This window comes from Poromitra crassiceps (assembly GCF_964638095.1).
Source record: "Poromitra crassiceps genome assembly, contig: HAP1_SCAFFOLD_335, whole genome shotgun sequence".
Taxonomy (NCBI): domain Eukaryota; kingdom Metazoa; phylum Chordata; class Actinopteri; order Beryciformes; family Melamphaidae; genus Poromitra; species Poromitra crassiceps.
Genome location: NW_028152069.1, coordinates 157,049 through 180,498, shown reverse-complemented (window position 1 = coordinate 180,498; position 23,450 = coordinate 157,049). Strand labels below are relative to the sequence as shown.

The window sequence follows — 23,450 nt, the reverse complement described above, 5'->3', positions numbered from 1 at the left end:
TTCACCTTTGATTGATTTTTCTTACACCAGATTAAAGAAAACATGTATGTGATATTGACTGATGCCCTATTCGGTCATGGTTTATAGTGGGACTTAACATGCCTGGCCCATTCACTTCAATAGAACTGGCCCCAATGCTAAATTCAACACTAACATGTCTGTCAACATAAAGGCAAAAAGTGGGACGCCTTTAGACCCAGGGCCAGTCATTGCTACTGGTTAGGGTTAGTCAGTCATTGCTACTGGTTAGGGTTAGGGTTAGTCAATCATTGCTACTGGTTGTTCATGTAAAAGAGTAGCGAGGCAGGGAAACTAATGCTATTTCTTTATCTAACGTAGCACATTTCAAACATAATGGCACTTACTGGGCTTTACAAAAAACATATACAAGCCTATGTGTCATTCATTGTTGGGAGGGTTAGGCTACTTTTCAAATATATATTCCACTACAGAACACTGAATACATGCCCTAAAATGTATTTTGTAATGTATTCCATTAGAATACTCAAGTACCGGTACCTATTAGGAATACTTTGGAATACTTAGATTTAAGGTTTTAAGCTTTAAAACATTACATAATAATAATAATAATCATCATCATCATCATCATAATAATAAAAAATACTAATAATAAAAAAGAAAATGATAATAATAATAATAAAGACATGTATAAAAAAAAAGATACTTTAGTACTTTAGCATAAAGAGATACTCAACAACCCAAATCAGAGGTATCAGCTCAGCCATTGGTCATGTCAGTTTTTCAAAAAGGGGCGGGCAGGTTTGAGACTTTCGAATCCGCCCACTCCACATTTGGATAGGATGAACTTTTGTGGGGTGGGCAAATTTCAGAGCCAATGGCAGACCTCTGTGCAGTTCCTGCTCGCGCATGTGTGGTTTCATTCACAGCCAGCCTCCGTTGTAAACAGACTGCTCCTCCAAAACTGATCACAACAACAGCAGAGCCAGGGCAGGCTAGCCCTAGCCTAGCAACATAGATTGATAGTAAACTACCAGAAACACAGTTATCTTTATGATCTTTTAATAATGTTAGTAGAGGCAAATTTTAAGAAATTCCCTCAAGGCATTCCTGAGAGATCACGTTAACGAGCATGAGTTGTCATGATGGTGGTGGGAGTCTGCTATTTTAGAAAGGGGGGAAGCAGTTACCTTGTAGTGGTTGTTGTCATGACGGTGGTGGGAGTCTTGGTCAGGTCTTGTGGTCTGAGCCCTGAGCCAGTCCTGCAGCAGTGGGAGGAGGTTGTGGGCATTGTCCTGAGTGATGGGCATCCTGGCATCCTGCCAGGACCTGCAAGCACTTCAACAACCCCTGGTGTCTGCGTGTCAGGCCATCTATACACAACACAGATGGGAAAGGTACACTCATTGTAGAAGTACAGTTACACTTACTTGTGTAAAAAAATACTGGTAAAAGTAGAATTACTGATTCAACAGCACTTTGAGATTTATCTTAAATGAAAAGTACATGACAAATAAAATGTATTATTATTATTATGTCTACGCAAACAAAAGTAAAAAAAAAGTACAGGCTCTCAAATGTCTGTCGGCTGTTTCTGTGCAAAGCCAGGGATGTACACAGTCACGCCACCGACTTTGTCCCAGTCAGGTGTAAACGGTGTATAGGGCAGAGCTCATTCCTCTACACAGCAGCTGTGCTGTGGAACAGCCTGCCCACAAACATTAAGACTAGTTTATCTTTTTCCTCTTTTAAATCTTCTGTAAAGAGCTGGATCAGGAGCAGCAGATCCTGTTTTTTAGGTTTTTTTACTGACTGTTTTCATTAGGCTTTTATTATTGTGTATCATATTTTTAGTCTCCCTTGTTTCTCCTTCCTCCAGCGTGGTGGACACACACACACACACACACACACACACACACACACACACACACACACCCCCATAGTCTTTGACACCTGCACTTTAAAACATGCACTTATATTCTTACACACTCACACGCACCCATACATTCATTCACCAGTTCATATTCCACACTGACACCTCAAGGACCGCAAAGGAAATAAGCTTCTAGCTTTATTGTGTTTATCCTTTTGATGATGGTGTTTCTGACTGTATATCTAATGTATACATGTTTTTCATTATCAATAAAGATGTCAAAATCTAAATCAAAGGTTATGGAGTATTTATTTATTTATTTTTTATTTATTAGTTTAGTTGTACAGGGACAGTGCACATCAATCAACATTGCTGCAAATGTGCCAGTTTTAGCTGGATACCTAATTTTCAACTGCAGTCCCCTGGGCAAGGTGTTGATTGCCGGATAAAAACAGTAAAAACAAAGACGAATGTCAGATGTTGCCTAGTCTTCCTTGGCCGGCCCGTGGGTGGGTACGCCAATCACCAAGGTGTGCTCTGATGCAATCATCATCATGGTTGTAAAGGTATTTTTTTAACCCATTGATACCTGATGCATCCCTTTAAGACTGTGAACCACAGGAGGTACGGTGTTGCAGTGGTAAGCACTATCGCCTCACAGCTCGAAGGTCGTGGGTTCGATTCCCACCTGGGCCGATGTGAACACTGAAGGAATGCGTGCCCGTCCGCATGTCCTTGAGTGCCCACCACCCGGGTGGGGTCGGCAAAATGGCCTTTCTGTGTGGAGTTTGCATGTTCTCCCCGTGCCTCCCGGGGGTCTCCTTCATATAGGAACCCCCTTCACAAAAACATGCAACATCCTTGTTGCTTATATGGTTCCTCCTCTGATAGTTAAGGGTGCCTGTTCAGAGGGAGGGGAACTGGTTGGAATAGCGTGAACCTCCCACGTGCTATGTCCTACCGGTGAAGCTTCCTCGGGCAGGTGAAAAGAAGCGGCTGACTTGACTGCCCATGTCTCGGAGGATGCATGGAATCAGTCTCGGCTCTCCCCAGATCGGCAGAGGATGGAGTAGCAACCAGGATTGAGTAATTCAAATGAGCACTAAAACGGGGGATAAAAATGGGATAAAAAAATCGGGGGGGGGGTGGAAATTAAGAAAATAAGACTGCGAACCACGTCACGCGGTTCGCGGTCTTGAAGGGATACACACACAAATGAGGGATATACATCTCCAGCACACTCACCTGGCAGGACAACACCACAAGCATCATCAAAAAAGCTCACCAGTGGCTGTACTTCTTAACACATTCAGTGCCAAGGACGTCTGTGGACGTCCTAAAAAAAAGTAACGTTCAGTGCCAAGGACGTCTGTGGACGTCCTAAAATCATAATTCATATTATTCCATAATTCTTCTGTTTAAGGTCGTACCCAGCCAGTGAGCATGAATCCCTTCAAGGGATCACACGGCGCCACCTTAAAAATCACATCGCAGCTGCGCAGTGCAGCCACGTTAAAACCTTGCGACGCTCAGAGGCTCTTTGTAGAGTAGGTTGGTCAGTAGCAGTAGCATTAGCAGTATCCGTAGCAGAAGAAGAGAATAGATTTATAGCATTTAGTAGCATTTAGTAGAATTTAGTAGCATAGCGATTTTAGATTAGTTTGTGAGATTGTGTAGTGAGTGGATTCGAGTGCTTGGTGTGAGGTGAGTGCGTGCGTGGGTGGGTTGTGTCGGGTGTGTCTGAGTGTGCTAGCGAGTGTGCCTGTGTTAGATTTAGCAGTTAGCATTTAGCGTTAGTTAGGTCAGGGTAGATAGCATCTGTGTAAAAAAAAACAAAAAAACAAAAAAAAATTGTCTGTGTGTCTCTGTCTGTCTGTCTGTCTTGTGTGTCTGTTTTGTTAGACTAGCGTTAGTGTTAGACTAGCGTTAGACTAGCGTTAGTGTTAGACTAGCGTTAGACTAGCGTTAGTCTTAGATTAGCGTTAGTGTACAGTTAGACTAGCGTTAGTTAGATTAGCTGTCATGCCCAAGGCCAGGCGTAAGCGTGGTGGGCCGCTCCCAGGGCCTGGGCAGCTCACACTGCAACAGGCTCTCAGCCGTGCTGTTCGGGAGAGAGATCTCCCTGAAACAGACACGGATGAGCCCGAGGAGACGGCTTCATCATCTCCTGATGACGCCAGAGATGAGGAATGGCAGCCCCCTGGCCCTGGACCTAAGAGGCGAACATTCTTGGACGAGGCGGCTTCCAGAGGTTAGAACCTACATATAGGCTATAGATAGCCTACTTTATTGATCCTTTACAGGAAACTATTACTACTAAAGCTGTAAATGCCAGACGATTGTATGCATAGATGACTTCTCGATTGTTGACAAAAATGTGATATTGTAAGTTCTGATATTGTAAGTCGATTTGAATAAAAGCGTCTGCCAAATGCCGTAATGTAATGTCTAATAATAAAAAGAAGCAGGAGAAAAATAGGAGGTAGAAATGTAAAAAATAAAATAAACACACCCACACACCTTTTATTATTCATCAATTTATTTTCGTCAACACAAAGCTTGGTAAGAATAACGATCCTGCAATTAGTTAGCATACTAATAATACCATGTAAAATATTCAATTTCAGAGTTGGAGCACAGCTCGGAGGAAGAAGACGACGACGTCACACGTCCCCCCAGCGTCACACGTCGTGCGCGCTTGAGCTCCAGTGATGGTGAGATGAAGGCCATTTTAGAATTACAATTATTCATCTGATATTGAAAACAAACTTTTTTTCCTTCAAGAAATGTCAATATATTTTTATAAACTCACTTTTACTATACAGAAGAGTCGGAGGAGGAGGAGGAGGAGGAGGAGGAGGAGGAGGAGGAGGAAGAGGAAGAACAGCATCTGCCGGCATCTTCAAGCAAAAGAGGTGAGAAGATTATTGGATTTTGTCAAAAAGACAGCTTGTTTACATATCACAATTGTCTGAAGAAAAACCTTTTATTTCATTGTTTTCAGCGGGCAAGTCTCGTCCCTCCCTGGATCCTCCGAGCTGGCGGGATATGGCTGACTGGAGCCCCAAAACGCTGCCATTCACCGCAGTGCCAGGTCCCAGTGCGGCAGCATCACTGCAGTCCGACAAGCCTGTCGACTTTGTGGAACTGTTCCTCTGTGACGAGCTCATGTTGCTGATTGTTGATCAGACCAACAAGTACGCGGAACAGTGTATTGCTGTCATAGAGGAGCTGCGTCTGCCATACTCCAGGGTAAACGCCTGGCAACCGCTGACCCTGGTGGAGCTGAAGCGGTTTCTGGGATTGCTTTTCCTTACTGGCATCGTCAAGAAGCCGAGTTGGGCCGAGTATTGGTCTGTTGATCTGGCGCTTGAAACACCATACTTCGGGAGCACAATGCCACGCAACAGGTTCCAGCTCATTTGGCGGTTTCTCCACTTCAGCGACAATCGGGAGGTCGATGGCAGCGACCGGCTCCACAAGGTTCGTCTTGTCCTTGATCTGCTCCTCTCCAAATTCAAGGAGCTGTACCAGCCGTCACAAAACATCTCGGTGGATGAAGGGATGCTGCACTTTCGAGGACGTTTACGTTTCCGTGTATACAATCCTGCCAAACCCACCAAGTACGGAATCAAGAGTTACATTGTGTGTGATTCAGCCAATGGTTACTGCTACGCCATGAAGCCATACTGTGGAACTCACAGTACCCTGCAGGACACCGTGCGCTTCCTGATTGCCGGCCTCGAGGGGTTTGGATATCGCTTGTGGATGGACAACTTCTACAACAGCGAGTCAATGTGTCGTCTTCTCCTCGGCCTCCAGATCCACTCAGCTGGCACACTCCGTGTCAACAGGGGAGAACCGCCGTCCATCCGCGAGGTAACCACGTCTGACCTGGCAGTAGGTGAACACCGCGCTCGTCACAATGACACAGTGATGGTCCTGGCATGGCGAGACAAACGCATCGTCCGGATGATTTTGACGTTCCACCAGGATGAGATGACAACTGTGGCGGTGAGACAAAAAGGAAACAGTGAGAGAGTCCCCCAGAGGAAGCCAGCATGCGTGGTGGAGTACAACCAGTACATGAGTGGTGTGGATCGCCTGGACCAGAAGATCTCCTATTACCCCTTCATCAGGAAGACTTCAAAATGGAGCTCTAAGTTTGTCATGTACCTGATGCAGATCGCAATGAGCAATGCGTTCATTGTGTACAGGGCACGCAACCCAACGACCAGCTGCAGAACCCTGAAAGACTTCATCCTGTCTGTGCTCAAATCCTGGACCGCAGATCCCCCTCCTCCTCCGGCCCCTCCCCAACCTCCTCTTCCAGGAAGAACACCAGTCCACCCACGCAAAAGGTCCGCTTCAGCGAGGCTGGATGTGGACTTCGCGGGCCATGTGCCACTGCCAGTGGCAGACCCAGCCACCAAAACAAAAACAATCTATCGAAAATGTGCGCACTGCGCAGCCAAGGGACTCAGAAAAGAGACCAAGTACGTTTGCCCTGGCTGTGACCACGTACCTCTCTGCCTCTACCCGTGCTACTTTGAGTATCACTCACAGTGATACTTTCCCCGACCCCCCACCCCCCCACCCCCGCTTCAGCCAGTGATGCAGTGTTTAGTTTAGTTTAGTTAGTGTCAACGAGTGTGTGGGCAGTCCATCAAGCTTTAGTATGTTTATTTGCTTTGACAGTTGAAAAGTAGAGACACTGGAGAGAAAGCTGTAGCGGGATTCAGTCCTTCAAGACTACAGTAACGTTACCTCCAAACACAAACTGCCTGCTGTCTGACTGTTGTCAAGCCGTCCAATAGCAGTGTCATTACTGTAACAAGAATAGTAGCAGTTGTAACACAGTAATAGCATCAGTCATGTGTATGCCTTTTTTTCATAAAATGTGTTGGTTCTTTTGAAAAAAAAAAAAAAAAAAAAGCTGGAATCAAATATTTGTAGAAAATAAATGGAAGATTCTTTTCACATACTTGTTGTTATTGACTTGAGTTGAGTTTCCAACCTTTCGTTTGAGGTATTGCATTTTGTTCAACTCTAAGCAGAATTTATTATGTGGGCTATTATGAAAATACTATGCATAAAAATGTGTTTTAGTTGGAAACTACTTTGAAGGTTTTTTTGAAGAAAAGAATACACTGCATGAAATGTTGTGGTGGAATATTTGATTGTTACACACCAAATGAAAGCTTAGGAAGTGTACTTTCATCATCAAAAAAAAAAAAGTTGATATCATGTTTCTTTATGGAGAGATGGCCTGCAACATACACCTTGATGCCATAAAAAGCAGCGTCTTGAAGTTGGACTAAGCGGTGTTCAAATATTTGTAAAAAATAAATGAAACATTCTTTTTACATACTTTTTCCCCCAAGGTAAAGTAGACATTCCAACCTTTCATTTAGGAATAGCATTTTATCAAGCAGAATTCATTCTGTGGGCTATTATGAAAATACTATGCATAAAAATGTGTTTTATTTTGAAACTACTTTGAAGGTTTTTTTGAAGAAAAGAATACACTGCATGAAATGTTGTGGTGGAATATTTGATTGTTACACACCAAATGAAAGCTTAGGAAGTCTACTTTCATCATCACAAAAAAAAAAGTTGATATCATGTTTCTTTATGGAGAGATGGCCTGCAACATACACCTTGATGCCATAAAAAGCAGCGTCTTGAAGTTGGACTAAGCGGTGTTCAAATATTTGTAAAAAATCAATGAAACATTCTTTTTACATACTTTTTCCCCCAAGGTAAAGTAGACATTCCAACCTTTCATTTAGGTATAGCATTTTATCACACTTGAAGCAGAATTCATTCTGTGACCTTTGTTTACATAAAAGTGTGTTTATCTCGGAAAGTAAAAAAAAACAGCAGAAAACCCTTGAAAGTGCTCTTCCTGCAGAGGCTGTCATTTCATAATGGAACTGTCTAGAAACAAAATTTCTTCTTTGAGAGAAGCAGGAGTGTCCAATGTTTCATTTGAGTCCAGTCCTGTCAATATACCCCTAATAGAAAAAATTATATAGCTGTTTTCAACTGAATGGAAGTGAACCTGGCACAGGCTCCAGACAATTTTACTGAAGCGCTGTGGCACTCAATGTGTTAAGGAAGCTGAAAAGGGCGGGGCTGAACTCCAACATCCTCAGCTCCTTCTACAGGTGTGTGGTGGAGAGCACACTGACACCATGCATCACCGTGTGGTATAGCAGCTGCACGGTGGCAGAGAAGCAGGCGCTGCAGCGGGTGGTCAACTCCTCTCAGAGGACCATCGGCTGCAGCTTATCACCCCTGTCAGACATCTATCCACCTTATTTTTGAATGCCCCACTGTAAAAAAAGAACCATGGGTACAAGGTCCGGTTTAACGTGACTCATTGTTGCCGCTTGCCATTTCCTTTGTTATACTCTGGCTGCAGACCCGAATTATAAACCGGAAGCTGGAGTCCGTTATAAAAGTTATAAATATAGTCACGTTATAAACAACTAACCAACGCTGGAGGTCCGTATGGAAACTCGAAATGTGTGTTACTCGAAATGGTTAAAAGTTAAATCAATTTGGTGGCGTTTTACTGTCATGTAACATAGCTAGCTAGGCGCTAACATTAGCCACAGTAGTAGCCGACTACCCACAATGCATTACGTTATCCCAGCACCCGAACGACACGGCTGTAGAGCAGAATGGCTCTGCTGTAAAAGGGTAAAATCCTCATAGATGCTTTTTTTGTCGGGGCTGGGGGGTTATCTAAATTGGTTACACCGGAAATAGAACCCATACTTAATGTAAGGCAAAATGGCTGCCAAAAATAAGGTGGATAGCAGCAGATGCAGAGACAGAGCCCTCTGCATCATGCAAGACTCCACCCACCCTGCACATTAACTGTTTGTCCCTCTCCCCTCGGCCAGGAGGCTGCGCAGCATCCGGGCAAAAACCACCAGGCTGAGGAACAGCTTTCTCCTGGATGCTGTCAGACTGTTGAACTGTTCGACTCTGCCTGTGATTACTGCACTTTAAACAGATGAACTCTAAAATAATGCACTTTTTGAGAGATTTATCATGCTGCTACCCCATTGCTGCTGTCTTTTACTTCCCTTTAGTCTTTTAGTTGTTGTTGTTTTTAGTCTTTTTTAGTATGTTTTTATTGCTGTCCATTATTGCTGTCCATTGTTGTTTTAGCTGGTTGTACTTTAGATTTTATTTATTTTAATGTAACTTAATAGAGCTGTTTTGGTTTTAGGTATTTATTCTTAATCCCTAATAGTTATATTTTTTATGCTATAGTTTTTAGGTTACTTAGTACTGAGACCTGAGTACTACATTTCGCTCATTATGTTTGGCATGATGAATGACAATAAAGTATCCTTGATCCTTACCACGGCCCCTCCATGTATTTCTCCTCACAAAAAGTGCTCCAGGGCAGCAGCGTTTTTTCTATGCAAAAATGCTAACGTTGTGAACATCCCCATACACAGCAGATAGGATACCCTAACCCTACCACTGCTCTCATACTAGATATTCTTACAGGCTAATGTGAAATTAACTGCTTAACACATTCACTGCCAGCCGTTTTTTTTTTACTGTAGGTAGGTTCTGCCAGAGGGTTTTTTTGAGGATTCTGGCTCATCTTTCAAGACCCGAGGATTCTTTTCTGCTAAGATTTTGTGAACACACAATATCTCAAAAGAACTAATAGAATGTGTGCTTTCTCTGTCTAAAAGAGTTAGTTTGTAGAGTTAGTAGTTATGTAAGCATTAGCAGTTGAATACAGCATGGTTTCAGCGTCAGAAAAATTATTCTGAGATAAACGGCTTTTTGTGAAATTCGATAGAACAGTCACTTTAACCATTCATTTTTGGCATCAGTAAGACGTCAGACATCTAAACAATAGTTTTGAACAGTAATTTCCTCCATAACAGCAGGAAACCCCCCTCTGCTTCCAACTCCTCCCTCCTTGTGTGTTCTTCTTGGCTGCAGCGGCCATGTCACAAGCTCGTTTCTGTTTTGCTGCTGCTGTGCCTGTCTGCGCGGCCGCTCTTTGAGGAAGTCTGGATGGACTCGCTCGTTTCTTGGAGTTTTGGTTGAGAGCTTTGATGAAGCTTTTGCGATTCTGGTCATATTTATGCTGCGTGTTTCAAAGTGTGTTCCACCCGTAATCTATTATGCAAATTTGCAATCCCGCACCGCCAGCAATCAGCGCGAAAGTGAAAGCGTTTTCGCCATCCATTTTACTGTATGAGAACGGCTTCCTCGCGCTTTTCCCTCCAGTTTTGGCTCGCCTCTTTCTACTGTGGAGAGACATGTCGCCACTCAGTGGGTCGGTAAAATAGATTATACACATTCAATACCTCCAATTCTGGTATAGGAGACGTCCCACCGTAAAAAAAAAAAAAATGATTTTTTTTTACGTAAAAACACGTCATTGGCAGTGAACCGTTGGATTTTGTTTGACGTAAAAACACGTCATTGGCAGTGAACGTGTTAACATAGGAAAACTTTGGTTCCGTTTATGTTTCCACACAGACCCGAGCGAGTACCCGATTACTCATTCATAAGGAGAGTACTCGAGTATTTAAATAGCTTAAAATGCCCATCCCTACTGCTGAAGCTAAGCTTGCTGAGTTAGCTTGTCAAGACAAGGTTTCAGATTATGGCTAATCAGTGGGAAATGGAGGAAAAGGTTTATGGGCCCCATTGACAAATAAAGGCTCCTATCTGAAGGGAGGAATCTGGTTGAGCCTTTATTTTTGTGCTGAACTATGGAGCGCTCACTGTGGCAGATATAGACACAGAACCAGGCTACCATGGGACCACAGTTAAATTACTATCCAGAGCTCTCAGCTCGGGCTTCAAATAAACTGTTTGGCTTTGTGGTGCCATCTGGCTCTGCTATTTCTATGGGCTTTAACTCAAAGCAAATGCTGCCAGGGAAGCTTTGTGGAAGACTGAGGCAAACATACAGAAAACATCCCAATCCTCCTCAGTCACAGGTGCTGCTCAAAGACAAATAAATGCCTTCTATTTCCATTTTTCATTTGTGGATTTTGATGGATTGTTTTCACTTCTGTTTCATTAAATTTAACAGAACTGACAGATCGCCTAGGGCCAAAACCCTAGGCTCGCCCGCTGTGCGGGCTCGCATGCACGCAGCTCAGCCGCTGCGCAGCCCCGCCCGCAGCTTGGCTGCTGCCTGGCCTCACCTGCTCTATTGACATGTGCAACACACATTTGCTCAACTTCACATCACTGATGACATCGCTGTCACTGATGATGTCACAATCCCTATTACATCACTGTTGATTTCACCATGCCTATGACATCATCAGTGTGTATGACATCATCAGTGATGTCAACTTATGACATTTTGGTCAACAATGATGTCACTGATGACATCACCGATGATGTCATAGACATTGTGACATCATCAGCGGGACAAAAACACAGTCCACTTGCTCCCTTTTATATAACTAGCCATCTCACGCGCCACAAGTGCTCGATTCCTAGTCGCTATCAGCCTCGCCCACCCTGCAGCTCGTCGAGCTAGCCATGCAGCTGACATACGCAGCTCGGCCACATGGGCTCACATGCTCTTATGACATCACTGATGAATGACATCACTGATGATGTCACAACTTCCATCTTATGACATCACTGATGACATCATCAGTGATTTATGACATCAATGATGACATCATCAATGATGTCACTATGACATCATCAGTGGGACAAAAATGTAAACAGAGAACAGAGCCTACACTGCAAAATTTAGGCCATGTTTAGACGACAACAGTCTGCATAAAACAGCAAACTCGCGTTGCGTTCTCACCTTTTATTTCACGTTTATACACAGCGTTTGTGATAACGATTTGCGTGCAGACTGAAGCCGCAGAAATCTCAGAGCAGCATCAAGTGAGTCAGAATAACATTGAAGCTTCTGGTTAAAACAAAATAATGGTCATTAAATAAACTAATAGCCTTATTGATGCATGTTGCAACGTTTTGTGTGTGTGATCCGAAATATACAGAAGACAACACAGGCAACTACTAAAAGTCAATTTTAAGACGTAGCCCTGATTTTTATTGACCCAGTTATAATTATGGTTATATAATTTTAATTTGAAGATAAAAATGCTTAGCTTCTTCTATTCTGTCTATTTCTAACGGGCTTGATTTAACTTTGTAGGATTAAACTTTTAATTAATTTAATGATAGAGTGACACAGAAGTCACCAATGGTAATAAACTGCTCCAGATTGGATTACAGAATAAAACCCCAGTGAAGCAACATAAAAAAGACCAGTTTTCATTGGGGCACAATTGAGTTTCAATTATTCAATGCGGGAGACAGTGATTAACTCATTGAGTGCCATGGACGGACATGTTCGTCATTTCAAATAGTAACGTAGAGTGCCAAGGACGGACATGTTCGTCAATTGCGTTTTTTGACGGTGGGGCGTCGATCAAAGCCTTCTGCCTCTCCTGTACAAATATTATAGCTATTGGAGGTCTATAACCTATTTTACAGAACCCTTAGGTGGCGACAGTGCTCTCCACATAACAGAAAGGCAAGGAAAAAACAAAGAAGAAGTCGTTATGGAAACGGAAATCGCATCGCATCCGTATGCATCGATATGCTGAAGCACGTTACTGCAGCTGTGCCTGCAGCAGCCAATCTGCTCCCACAATTGAGCCGCTCCGTGTCGGTTGCGACAGCACATCCGCACATCCACACCGTGGAGTTGTTATTATTCTCAACTGGAAGCATCGTTGCCGGTGACAAACACACGCGGAACGCTGTAAAAAAGCTGGATGTCGCGCACAGCAAACTCAGCAGAGAGCCACCACAGACAGGAGGAGGAGTGTGCAGTTGAGGCGAGGCGGGGCGGGGCGGGGCGGGGCGGGGCGGGGCGGGGCGGGGCGGGGGGGGGGGGGGCACGCAGAGCAGCACGCAACACCCAGACAGACCCAGGCAGCAGGACAGGATTGACAAACGCAAGCCAGAATATCCGATGCCCACCAGCAGCAAGCTTCAGAGTCAGTGATGTGCTTGAAATGTTTAATTTCACAAAAGGCCAATTATCTCAGCTTCTAGAAAAAAATTGCTGTTTTTGGATGAATCAAGCTATTTTCTCCGGCTCATAACTAAAGAACGGAAAATGGGATCAATATACTTTTTTTTGCAGATGATAGAATAGAGTCTCATCGTTCTTTGTGCGTGTTCAGTGTTTACATAGTAATATCACACAATATTCTGTGGGCCTCGAGAAATCACTGAAAACGCTCTGAAACTCGCACTGGGAGCGTCCGTTCTCCAAAAGTGGCTGGCACTCAATGAGTTAATAGGCTATGTGCAACGTTAGTAGCGGGCACTTAACTCAGATTATGTGTTTTTAGCAAATCGTTATCACGTTTGTTGAATGTCAATGCGACTCATTGTGCCTGTGCCATAAGCCTGTATAGTATTGGGCTAGTTCAATGCTCATATTGCCTACCATTGTCTTCCATGTTGAAGGGCGGCTGTGTCATCACTTGAATTGCATTTCTCCACTTTACACAGCAACAGTAAGGGGCAGCGTTATCAAGAATTCCACTCTGGGACCTGTTTTAATTTTTTTGCGTTTTCATGCCCCAAGAACGCCATCACCGTGTAAAAGGAATGCACTAAAAAAGTTTGCAATTTTATGCAGGGAGCGTTGCCGTGTAAACAGGGCCTTAGATAGATAGATAGATAGATAGATAGATAGATAGATAGATACATACATACATACATACATACTGTACATACATACATACATACATACATACATACATACATACATTAGGGATGGGCGCGAGTACTCGGGTACTCGAGCACTCGTTCATAACGTCAGTACTCGAGTAACGTTTCTGCTCTTCGGATACTCGCCCCACTCCCCACCCCTTTAAAAATGGTCTAGAAGATCTACGCACGCATCATCATGTGGATCTGGAAGCATGAACTGCACGGGCGTCAAGTCAGCCAGAATGTACAAGTACGTCATCCGCTTTGTTGCTTTCAAAATAAAACGCTTATTGTAACGTAAGCTTATTTATTTTGAGTAATGCGTTACAGCCACAGCAGTAATGCGCCTATTCCAAGCGTGACACGTGCTGAAGCTCGAGTAACGTTTCTGCTGTTCGGGTACTCGCCCCCGGGCTGGGTATCGTTCAAAATTTTTCGATATCGATACCATTTCGATACTTGGATTTCGATACCGGTTCCTGAACGATACTTTTTTCGATACCAATTTTTAGAAAAATCCATTTTAACAAAAATAAAACTGCATTACACATTGAAATTATTTTACAAATCTTTAGTTTCCCCCCCATCTTAAGTTTTACAGCAGAAAAAAATAAAACCTACTGTATTTAACATAACTTTAAGTTCTCTAAACGTATTGCCGTCCCTACAAAAAATATTGGAAGTACTACAAAGGAAAGAAATGTAAAACAAATAAATCAGTGGAATAGTTTTCAGTGCAAAACAGAGAGTTGCAAATCAGGGTTTAATGCTCACTGATGCAACAGAACTCTATTCTTGTCCAAACTGATGAGATGGCTCCACTTCATGCATGGAAGACTAGTTGAGCATTGACTAGCCTATCAATATAGCCAATGGCACAAAGTGAATCCCATTTATATTCAACAAACTATCATGACATCAGCGTTTGTTAACGAGTTGCTAAAAATACATAATGGGCGATAACGTTTGCACATAACGTTAACGCTAATTAATTAAACATTAACGCTAGTGTTGCAGATCAGTGTTTAATGCTCACTGCTGCAACAGAACGTCATTCTTGTCAAATCTGACGAGACAGCTCCACTTCATGCATTCACTGACTAGCCAATCAATATAAATGAATCGCATTTACATTCAACAAACTATCATGACGTCAGCGTTTGTTAACGAGTTGCTAAAAATACACAATGCCCGCTTGCGCATAACGTTACGGCGGCAATTAATTAAACGATCTGCTAGCTACAACTCACAGCCAGATGCATGGTTTGTCAGAATGAGGGATCTGATAACCGCTAACTTGCGGTAAGCTGACCCACCTCTCAATTATTTCTCTTATCTGTGGAAACCAGTCCGTGTTGTTTCTGTTTCTTTTCCTGCTTTTCATCATCTTCGCCATATGGTACTCCAGGATAGGAGTAGCTTCTTCTTCTTCTTCTAGTGTTTTATGGCGGTTGGCAAACAACTTATGGTGCATTACCGCCACCTTCTGAAATGGAGTGTGGATCAGAATGGTTTCCTAAAACACTACACTATCCTGACTATATTCTTTTACTTAGTCCAGTTTCTTCTAGAAATGAAAATATATCCCTATATCCCACATTCCCTGAATTCAACTGCAATATTGCTTTTAAATCCAGCTTGATACTATTGCTCTCCAATCTGTTGTTGAGGATCTGTCTTTCCTGTTGATAGTATGGACAATAGGAGTAGCTTGAGTGGCTAACTTCTTGTATAATATATCCGCACCGCACGCCTGGCACAACAAACACACCGGCTAAAGTGGGCGTAACGTTTCCTGCATGCCTCTACATGACAGCCAATCACCAGCCGTATTAGAGCGCGGCGTGCAAGCATGTCGCATGCTTATAGGCTCAATGACGCTGTTTTGTTTTGGTATCGAAAATTGGTATCGATTGACAAGGGAGGCTTCGATACCCCTTAGTATCGATGTTTCCATTTCGGTGCCAAGTAAGTATCGAAACTCGATACCCAGCCCTACTCCCCACCCCTTTAAAAATTGTCTAGAAGATCTACAGTACGCACGCATCGTCATGTGGATCTGGCAGCAACCAGCAGCAACTGCACGGCCGGGCGTCAAGTCAGCCAGAATGTACAAGTACATCATCCGCTTTGTTGCTTTCAAAATAAAATGCTTATTGTAACCTTATTTATTTTGAGTAATGCGTTACAGCCACAGTTTCACACCATATAACATCACAACGAGTATTTTGATACAAGGATGCTGCTTCATTCGAAATACCTTTTCTCTTCCAACGTGCATCAATAAGCTATTTACTTTTGTTTAAGTAACATTATTTTGAAAGTTTTAACCGGAAGTTTTCCAGCTCTTCCCGAAAATGGTGGCTGGAGATATTCTCCCGAATGAGAAGCACGCTTCTTCATAGCGCACGCCCGGTAAAACTCATTCAAAACGTTGCACTAGTTTACTGACTACACTGTCGTTTCCCATAACGTTAGTCACAAGAAATGTGGAGAAAGAATCACTTTTTGGGAGACAATCGCTTCATGGTGATCACTATTCAGCTGCAGCTAGGGTTGCCAACCGTCCCTTAAAATACGGAACAAATAGTGGAATTTGTAAACAAAAAGACGTGTTCCGTATTGAACTGATACGGGACGCGCTTTGTCCCGTATTGGAGAAACAATGCAGTGCAAAGAGTGACGGGCTATTTGTATTGAGTGAGAAACTCCGTAGCTGCTGGAGCTGCTCTGCCCCTCAGCCTGTGTGGTGTCATGTTACGTCCAACTACCCTAGAATGCGCTTCTCATTGATTGTTGTGAGTCACGACTAATGAGAAGCGATGTCAGCATTACTAGATTCAACTAAACTCTGACGACAGCACATTGAGTAAGCTATTTACATTGTATCTAATCTATAGTAGTAACATGCCATTTTGTTGTGTTCAGAAGATTTAATCTGAAATCTAAAATGTTTTTGCACTAATGATTTAAACTGCCAGGTTTGTTCTATTCAAAAGAATATGTAACGTGCTGTTTGCACTGTTAAAAGAAAATGTAATGAGTAGATGCGAAGTTGCATTACCGGTAGGCCATATCAAAATACCGTTTGCACTACTGTTTATTGTTCTTTCTTAAAATACAGCTGTTTTAGCCTATTAAGAATGAGAAACCTCTGTTTTGCAATGCCCAAATAAAATTCTTGAATGATAATCTAGGAATAGGCTATACGTGCAAAAATTAAAAAAACTGATCAAATTCAGGTTTGCTTGTCTTAACACATTAAGTGCCAGAGACGACCTAACTCGTCTTACATAATCCAGCGCTTAAGTGCCAAGGACGACCCAACTCGTCTTACATCGTTTTCAGTGGTTTCCACTAGCTGGCGCCCTTGGGCAATATGTGAATGTGGATCCGACCTCTCCCGCTGCCCCGGAAGTACTCTAACAAAGATTTCTATATAGGGAAGGCGGGCTCTTTGATCAGCGGGTTGTGTAGGTAAGATTGAGCGAGTAGACAGAGACATAGCGATTTATATATAGAGAATTTCAGCAATTTAGCAATTTAGAGTCAGATTTAGAGCGAGTTGGTTAGCGTAGTTGATTTAGTTGTTAGTACAGTAGTAGTGTTTAGTATAGTCTTTATAAAGACTTTGTTTAGATAGATAGTTAGCGGTAGTTACAGTTAGTGTTCATTGTAGTTAGCTTAGCACATTTAGCGTTAGCGTCAGTTCATTTTAGTATTTAGCCTTTATTCTAGTTCAGTTTATTCTAGTTCAGTTTGATCGAGTTGGTAGCCGGTAGATTAGCCTTATTTCAGTTCAGTTTGAGCTAGTGGTAGCAGTAGTTTTATTTCAGTTCAGTTTGAGTTAGTCGTAGCAGTAGTTTTATTTCAGTTTAGTTGGGAGCGGGTGGCGTGTTTGTGCCATGCCGGCCAAACGCAAGCGGTCTTCGGCGGCTGCACGCAAGCGATCGGCCGATCAGAGATCACTGCTTGATTTCTTTTCCGTCCGAAACGAGCTTGTGCCGGAGACCGATTCCGAGGTCTCGGATGATGAACGGGGTGAGCCTCTGCATGTCGCGGCTGCGGCTGCAGGGCTCACGACTGAGTCCGAGTCGAGTGACCTCCAGTCTTCTCCAGACGCGGAGGATTCTGAGGAGGAGTGGGCCCCGTCGAGGAGCGAAGCTCCAGAGAGCAGTGGTAAGACGATGTTTGAGATGACTTGTGTAACTTGTGGAAATGTAATTACTATGACTATACAAAAGCCAGCAGTCAGTCAATTCATTTTACTTTTATTTCAGACTCTGAACAGTCTGAAGATGAGCCTGAGGCAGCCAGCTGTAGCGGCTCTGGTGCTGCAGCCTCTGGTGCCAGGAAAATGGGTAAGAGCACACCTCAGAATCAGGTTTATTTTCACATCACAGGTTCCAGCCAGCATTCAGTACCACACATATAAAAAACACTATTTTATGGTAATTATGTATTTCTATAATTTGCAGATTGTGGCAGTGGAGCTGGAAGAGGGAAACGGCCTGCAGGTCCAGGCTGGAGTGGAGTTGACTGGGAGCCAACCCACATCCCCTTCACAGCTGAACCGGGTCATCATAGTGGTGGTGCTGCTGAACCAGTTGACTTTTTCCAGCTCTTCCTGGACGATGAGCTGCTGCAGGCTATTGTTGTCCAAACTAACCTGTATGCACACCAGTGCATCAGTCAGGTGAGCGAGGCTCTGCCACATTCGAGGCTTGGGAGGTGGAAGGACACTGATGTGGCAGAACTCAAGCGCTTCTTGGGACTATACTTCCTCACTGGGATCGTCCAGAAGCCTAAACTGGCCATGTACTGGACCACAAATGAACTGACTGCTACCCCCCACTTCAACAAAACCATGTCTCGCAACCGCTTTCAACTGCTCACAAGATTCCTCCATTTCAGTAACAATTTTGATGTTGATGGTGCAGACAAGTTGTTCAAGGTCCGGCCAGTTCTGAACGACCTGTTAGCAAAGTTCAGAGACATGTTCACACCGAGTCAAAACATTAGCATTGATGAGGGGATGCTCCTGTGGCGTGGGCGGTTGGCCTTCAAAGTCTACAACCCCCAAAAACCCATAAAGTATGGGATCAAGTCCTATATCCTGTGTGACTCCCAGACAGGTTACTGCCACAACATGAAGCCGTACTGTGGTGAGCGGGCCACCCTAGGCGAGACGGTGGAGTTCCTCCTCGGGGACTTGGCAGGGCAGGGGTACCATTTGTACATGGACAATTACTACAACTCTGTTGGAATGTGTGCACAGCTGCTGGAGTGTCAGACACATGTCTGTGGCACTCTGAGGAAGAACAGGGGTGAGCCACCTGCTACCATAGTCACCAACCACACCGTGAAGCTGGGGGAAACGGTCATGCGCCACAACGGTGGCACCATGGTTCTCGCCTGGCGAGATAAAAGAATCGTGAAGATGGTCTCCACGCTGCACGACGACACGATGGAGACGGTGCAGGTCAGGCAGAAAGGCAGCACAGAGAGGGTCGCACACACAAAACCCAAGTGTGTGGCAGACTACAACAAGTACATGAATGGGGTCGACAGATTGGATCAGAACATTGCATACTATCCGTTTGCCAGGAAGACATCCAGGTGGCCCTTCAAATTTGTAATGTACATGTTTCAGATCTCTTTTTATAACGCCTTTGTTCTGTACAAAGCTAAACACCCAGCTAAACGCCAGAGAAAGTGTGAAACATTGCTGGATTTCATCCTGAGTGTTATCGGTGTATGGACCAGACCTGTGGTGGGGGGTGGCGGGGAGGAGGTGGGGGCTGGCGGGGAGGAGGTGGGGGCTGGCGAGGAGGAGGTGGGGGGTGGCGGGGAGGAGGTGGGGGCTGGCGAGGAGGAGGTGGGGGGTGGCGGGGAGGAGGTGGGGGCGGGGGCGGGGGGCAGTGACCAACCTGCAACCATGCCCCGGCGACCATACCTGGACCCTCAATGCAGGCTGGAGGTCAAGCTAGCGGGCCATGTAATGGTCCTCATACCAGCCACACCCAAAAAAGATGGCCCAACGAGGAGGTGTAGCATGTGTGCAAAGAGAAAGGTTAGAGCAGAGACACGCTACATGTGTGTCAAATGTGGGGTCTCATTACACAGGGGTAGATGCTATGAGGAGTACCACTCAGACAAGAACCTTCCTCAGCGGCGCTGGCGCTGAGTAGGTATGGGTCATAAAAATAAAAATAAAACCAGCCAGGGATTGTTTTTGCTCTTTGTTTGATTGTTTGCTAGCTAGCAGGAATACATAAAAAAGTACCTGCCGATTTTCATGTAACTTTGTGGATGGGTGTAACATGGGCCAAGGAAGTACCCATTACATTTTGGAGCAGTTCTGGATTCGGTGTACGAGCCCAAACCGGTTTGATCACTAACCGAAAAAAACTATTAAAAAAAAAAACTATATAAAAAAAAAAAAAAAGCTGAGTCTGCTCTTGTTTTGTATTTATTTTGACATTTATTTATTTTATTATTTGTATTATTCCTCCATTATTGAAAACAACTATTGTTCAGATGTCTGATGTCTCACTGATGCCAAAAATAAATGGTGAAAAGTGACTGTTCTGCCTGTTTGATTGAATTTCACAAAACTACATTTTTCTCAGCTTTCCTTCTCAGAGGCCAAAACCATGCTGTACTCAACGGCTAATATCTACATAACTACTAACTCTACAAACTAACTCTTTTAGACAGAGAAAGCACACATTCTATTAGTTGTTTTTAGATGATTGGTGTTCACGAAATCATAACAGAAAAGAATCCTCGGCTGTTTTAAAATGAGCCAGAATCGTCAAAAACACCCCTGGCACAACTTACCTACAGGAATGAAAACATGGCTGGCACCCAATGTGTTAAAGGAGAATTTCATTTTTTTTAACCTGGAGCCCTCTCCTCACATTACCGTAATTATTATCTGACGACTCACCCAGTGTTCTTCTCCGCAGCGTTTTTTTCCGTCTTAGGCGTTGTTTTGAGATCAATAGTGTGCAAGCCAGTCCTAGAATGGAGCTCCGTGGGGGCCACGTGGCAGCATGCTTTTCATCCATGTAAATAGACAGTTTTATTCCCGTTTTCGACCCATATCGTCATAGTCTGATCCCTAAAGAATTGTTTTGGTGTTATAAAAAAGTGAATCAGGCTCTTCCAGCCAAAGTCTCTCCAGGTCAGTGAGTTCGTGACAGAGCAATGAGCCTCCCAAGCCTGAAGCCACACCTCCTCCGGTACTTCCACACTCAAATCCTTTTCCCAGCGCTGTCTCACATAATCTGTTGAGTTTTTATTCATTGATGTAATGGCGCTATACAGTTTACCGATAATTCTTCTTGTATCTTCCCCGTTATAAGCTTCTATAAAAGTGTGGATCAATCTTGAGAGAATTACAGGTTCGGGCCCTCTAACCTCCTTCAGAAAATAATGACGAGGGAGGTACGGTAGTGCAGTGGTAAGCACTATCGCCTCACAGCTCGAAGGTCGTGGGTTCGATTCCCACCTGGGACGATGTGAACGCTTAAGGAATGCGTGCCCGTCCGCATGTCCTCGAGTGCCCACCGCCCGGGTGGGGTCGTCAAAAGGGCCTTTCTGTGTGGAGTTTGCATGTTCTCCCCGTGCCTCCCGGGGGTTTCCTTCATATAGGAACCCCCTTCACAAAAACATGCAATATCCTGGTTGCTAATGTGGTTCCTCCTCTGGTCGTTAAGGGCGCCTGTTCAGAGGGAGGGGAACTGGTTGGAATAGCGTGAACCTCCCACATGCTATGTCCTACCGGTGAAGCTTCCTCTGTCAGGTGAAAAGAAGCAGCTGGCTGACTGCCCATGTCTCGGAGGAAGCATGGAGCCAGTCTCGGCTCTCCCCAGATCGGCAGAGGATGGAGTAGCAACCAGGACAGAGAAATCAAATGAGCACTAATGGGGGATAAAATGGGATAAAAAATCGGGGGGGGAAAAAAAATAAAAAAATAAAAAAATTAAAAAAATAATGACGAATCTGTAAGTATCTATAAAAGTCCTGCTTGTTAAGTTCGAAAGATCGGCTTAGGTTCTCAAAACTATCAATTTCCCCATTTGACATGATTCTACAAAGGGCTGTAATGCCACCTTTAGTCCACTGTCTGTATCCATGATCATTTACCGCCGGTAGGAAGTGTGGGTTATAAGCCGGCCAGGCCAGCACTAAGGCTATGACTTTTAACTCATTGGCTGCCATTGACATCTAAAGACGTCAATTCAAATAGTAACGTAGGCTGCCATTGACGTCTAAAGACGTCAATTGCGTTTTTTGACGGTGGGACGTGGATCAAAGCCTGATGCATCTCCTGTAAAAAATATGGGGGTTTTGAAGGTGTATAAGCTATTTTACGGACCCATTAGGTGGCGACAGTGCTCTCCGGATTAGAGAAAGATGAGAAAAAAAGAGTAGAAGAAGCCATGGGGAAACTTTAACCGATGCATGCTGTAACCTTAGCTGTGAACAGCAGCCAATCTGCTCCCACAATTGAGCCTTTCTGTCTCTGTTGCGATAGTTTCTCCATATGATTAGTTGCCAGAAGAGGAGCACCCGACACCAGCGTCTTTCTGAAAAGTTAAATTATTCTCAGCTGGGAGCGCTGGGAGCCGGCGCACAAAAACGGCGGAGCGCTCTGAAAATAGACGCTGGGTGCAGCGCACTTTGAAACGTGCAGCAGAAAGTTCAGAGCAAACGTGCAGCAGAGAGCCACCAGAGACACTCCCACGGAGGAGGAGTTTGCAGTTGAGGGGGGTGGGGCACGCAGGGCACCATACAACACAGACCCAGACAGCAGGCTCGATGGACAGATTGGCAAACACAAGCTGGAATACCTGATGCCCACCAGCAGTAAATCAAGACCAGCAAGAAGGTGTAGGGTCTGCGCACGCAGGGGCCAGCGCTGCTGGTTGCAGCTAAAAAATATTATTTTGCCATCAAAATTCCTTTGTTTTTGCTGTTTTATTGAAGGAAATTACTGTTCAGATATTTGAGGTGTCACTACATCAGAAAATATTAGCTTCAGAGTCAGTGATGTGCTTGAAATGCTTCATTTCACAAAAGGGTAATTATCTCCAGTTCTAGTTTGAAACATCTGTTTCTGGTGAAACCAGAAAATGATACAAATAAACTTTTTTTTTCTGATGATACAAGAGAGTCTCATCGTTTTTGGGCGTGTTCTGTGTTTACATAGTAATATCACACAATATTCTGTGGGTCTTGAGAAATCACTGAAAACGCTCTGAAAGGGCTGGCACTGGGAGCGTCCGTTTTCCAGAATAATTTAATGGCTGGCAGCCAATGAGTTAATAAGAACGTTTGGATTTCGGGTTTGGCTTCAAAAGTTGCATCACAGTCGGGCTTAACGTGGCATGTAGCAGACCTCTATGGCCACAAGATAAGAATGCCCATTCTGTTTGCAACACAGGACTTAGATATCACTAACAGGTGGGGCACCACCAAGGGATGGCCATGCCCACCCTGATACAATATCCATATATATATATATATATATATATATGGGCCCTAGCGGGGAGCAGCTCTAACAGGTTGGGAGGCGTGGCCTATTCTTTGGCCTATTTACCTGCATTTGAAGAACACATATTGCCATAATTCTGAGGTAATTTTTTTTGATTACATTGCAGTTCAGGCAAGAATGATTTGTTCAACAGCCTTTGTTCTGTGTTTCAAGCTGACCTACATGTCCCATCCCACCCCTCCCCCTCTACCCTCCTCCCCTTCAGGAGCCATATGGCCAAAGATTAGTAAGCTCTCATTTCAGTATGTCCTAATGCCACATGGCTGG

At 44.0% G+C, this 23,450-nt stretch overlaps 1 protein-coding gene across 1 annotated transcript in view; it reads right to left on the bottom strand.

Annotated features, from left to right (window-relative positions):
• The window catches only part of LOC310771067 (ATP-binding cassette sub-family A member 2-like), a gene marked incomplete at both ends in the record, with an annotated part of 76,823 nt that overhangs the window by 20,063 nt on the left and 33,310 nt on the right, over positions 1–23,450 (bottom strand). Inside the window, one exon of the mRNA XM_083663745.1 lies at positions 1,170–1,308. Within this exon, the coding sequence (XP_083519871.1) occupies positions 1,170–1,308 (139 nt within the window). The remainder of the gene's footprint in view (positions 1–1,169; positions 1,309–23,450) is intronic.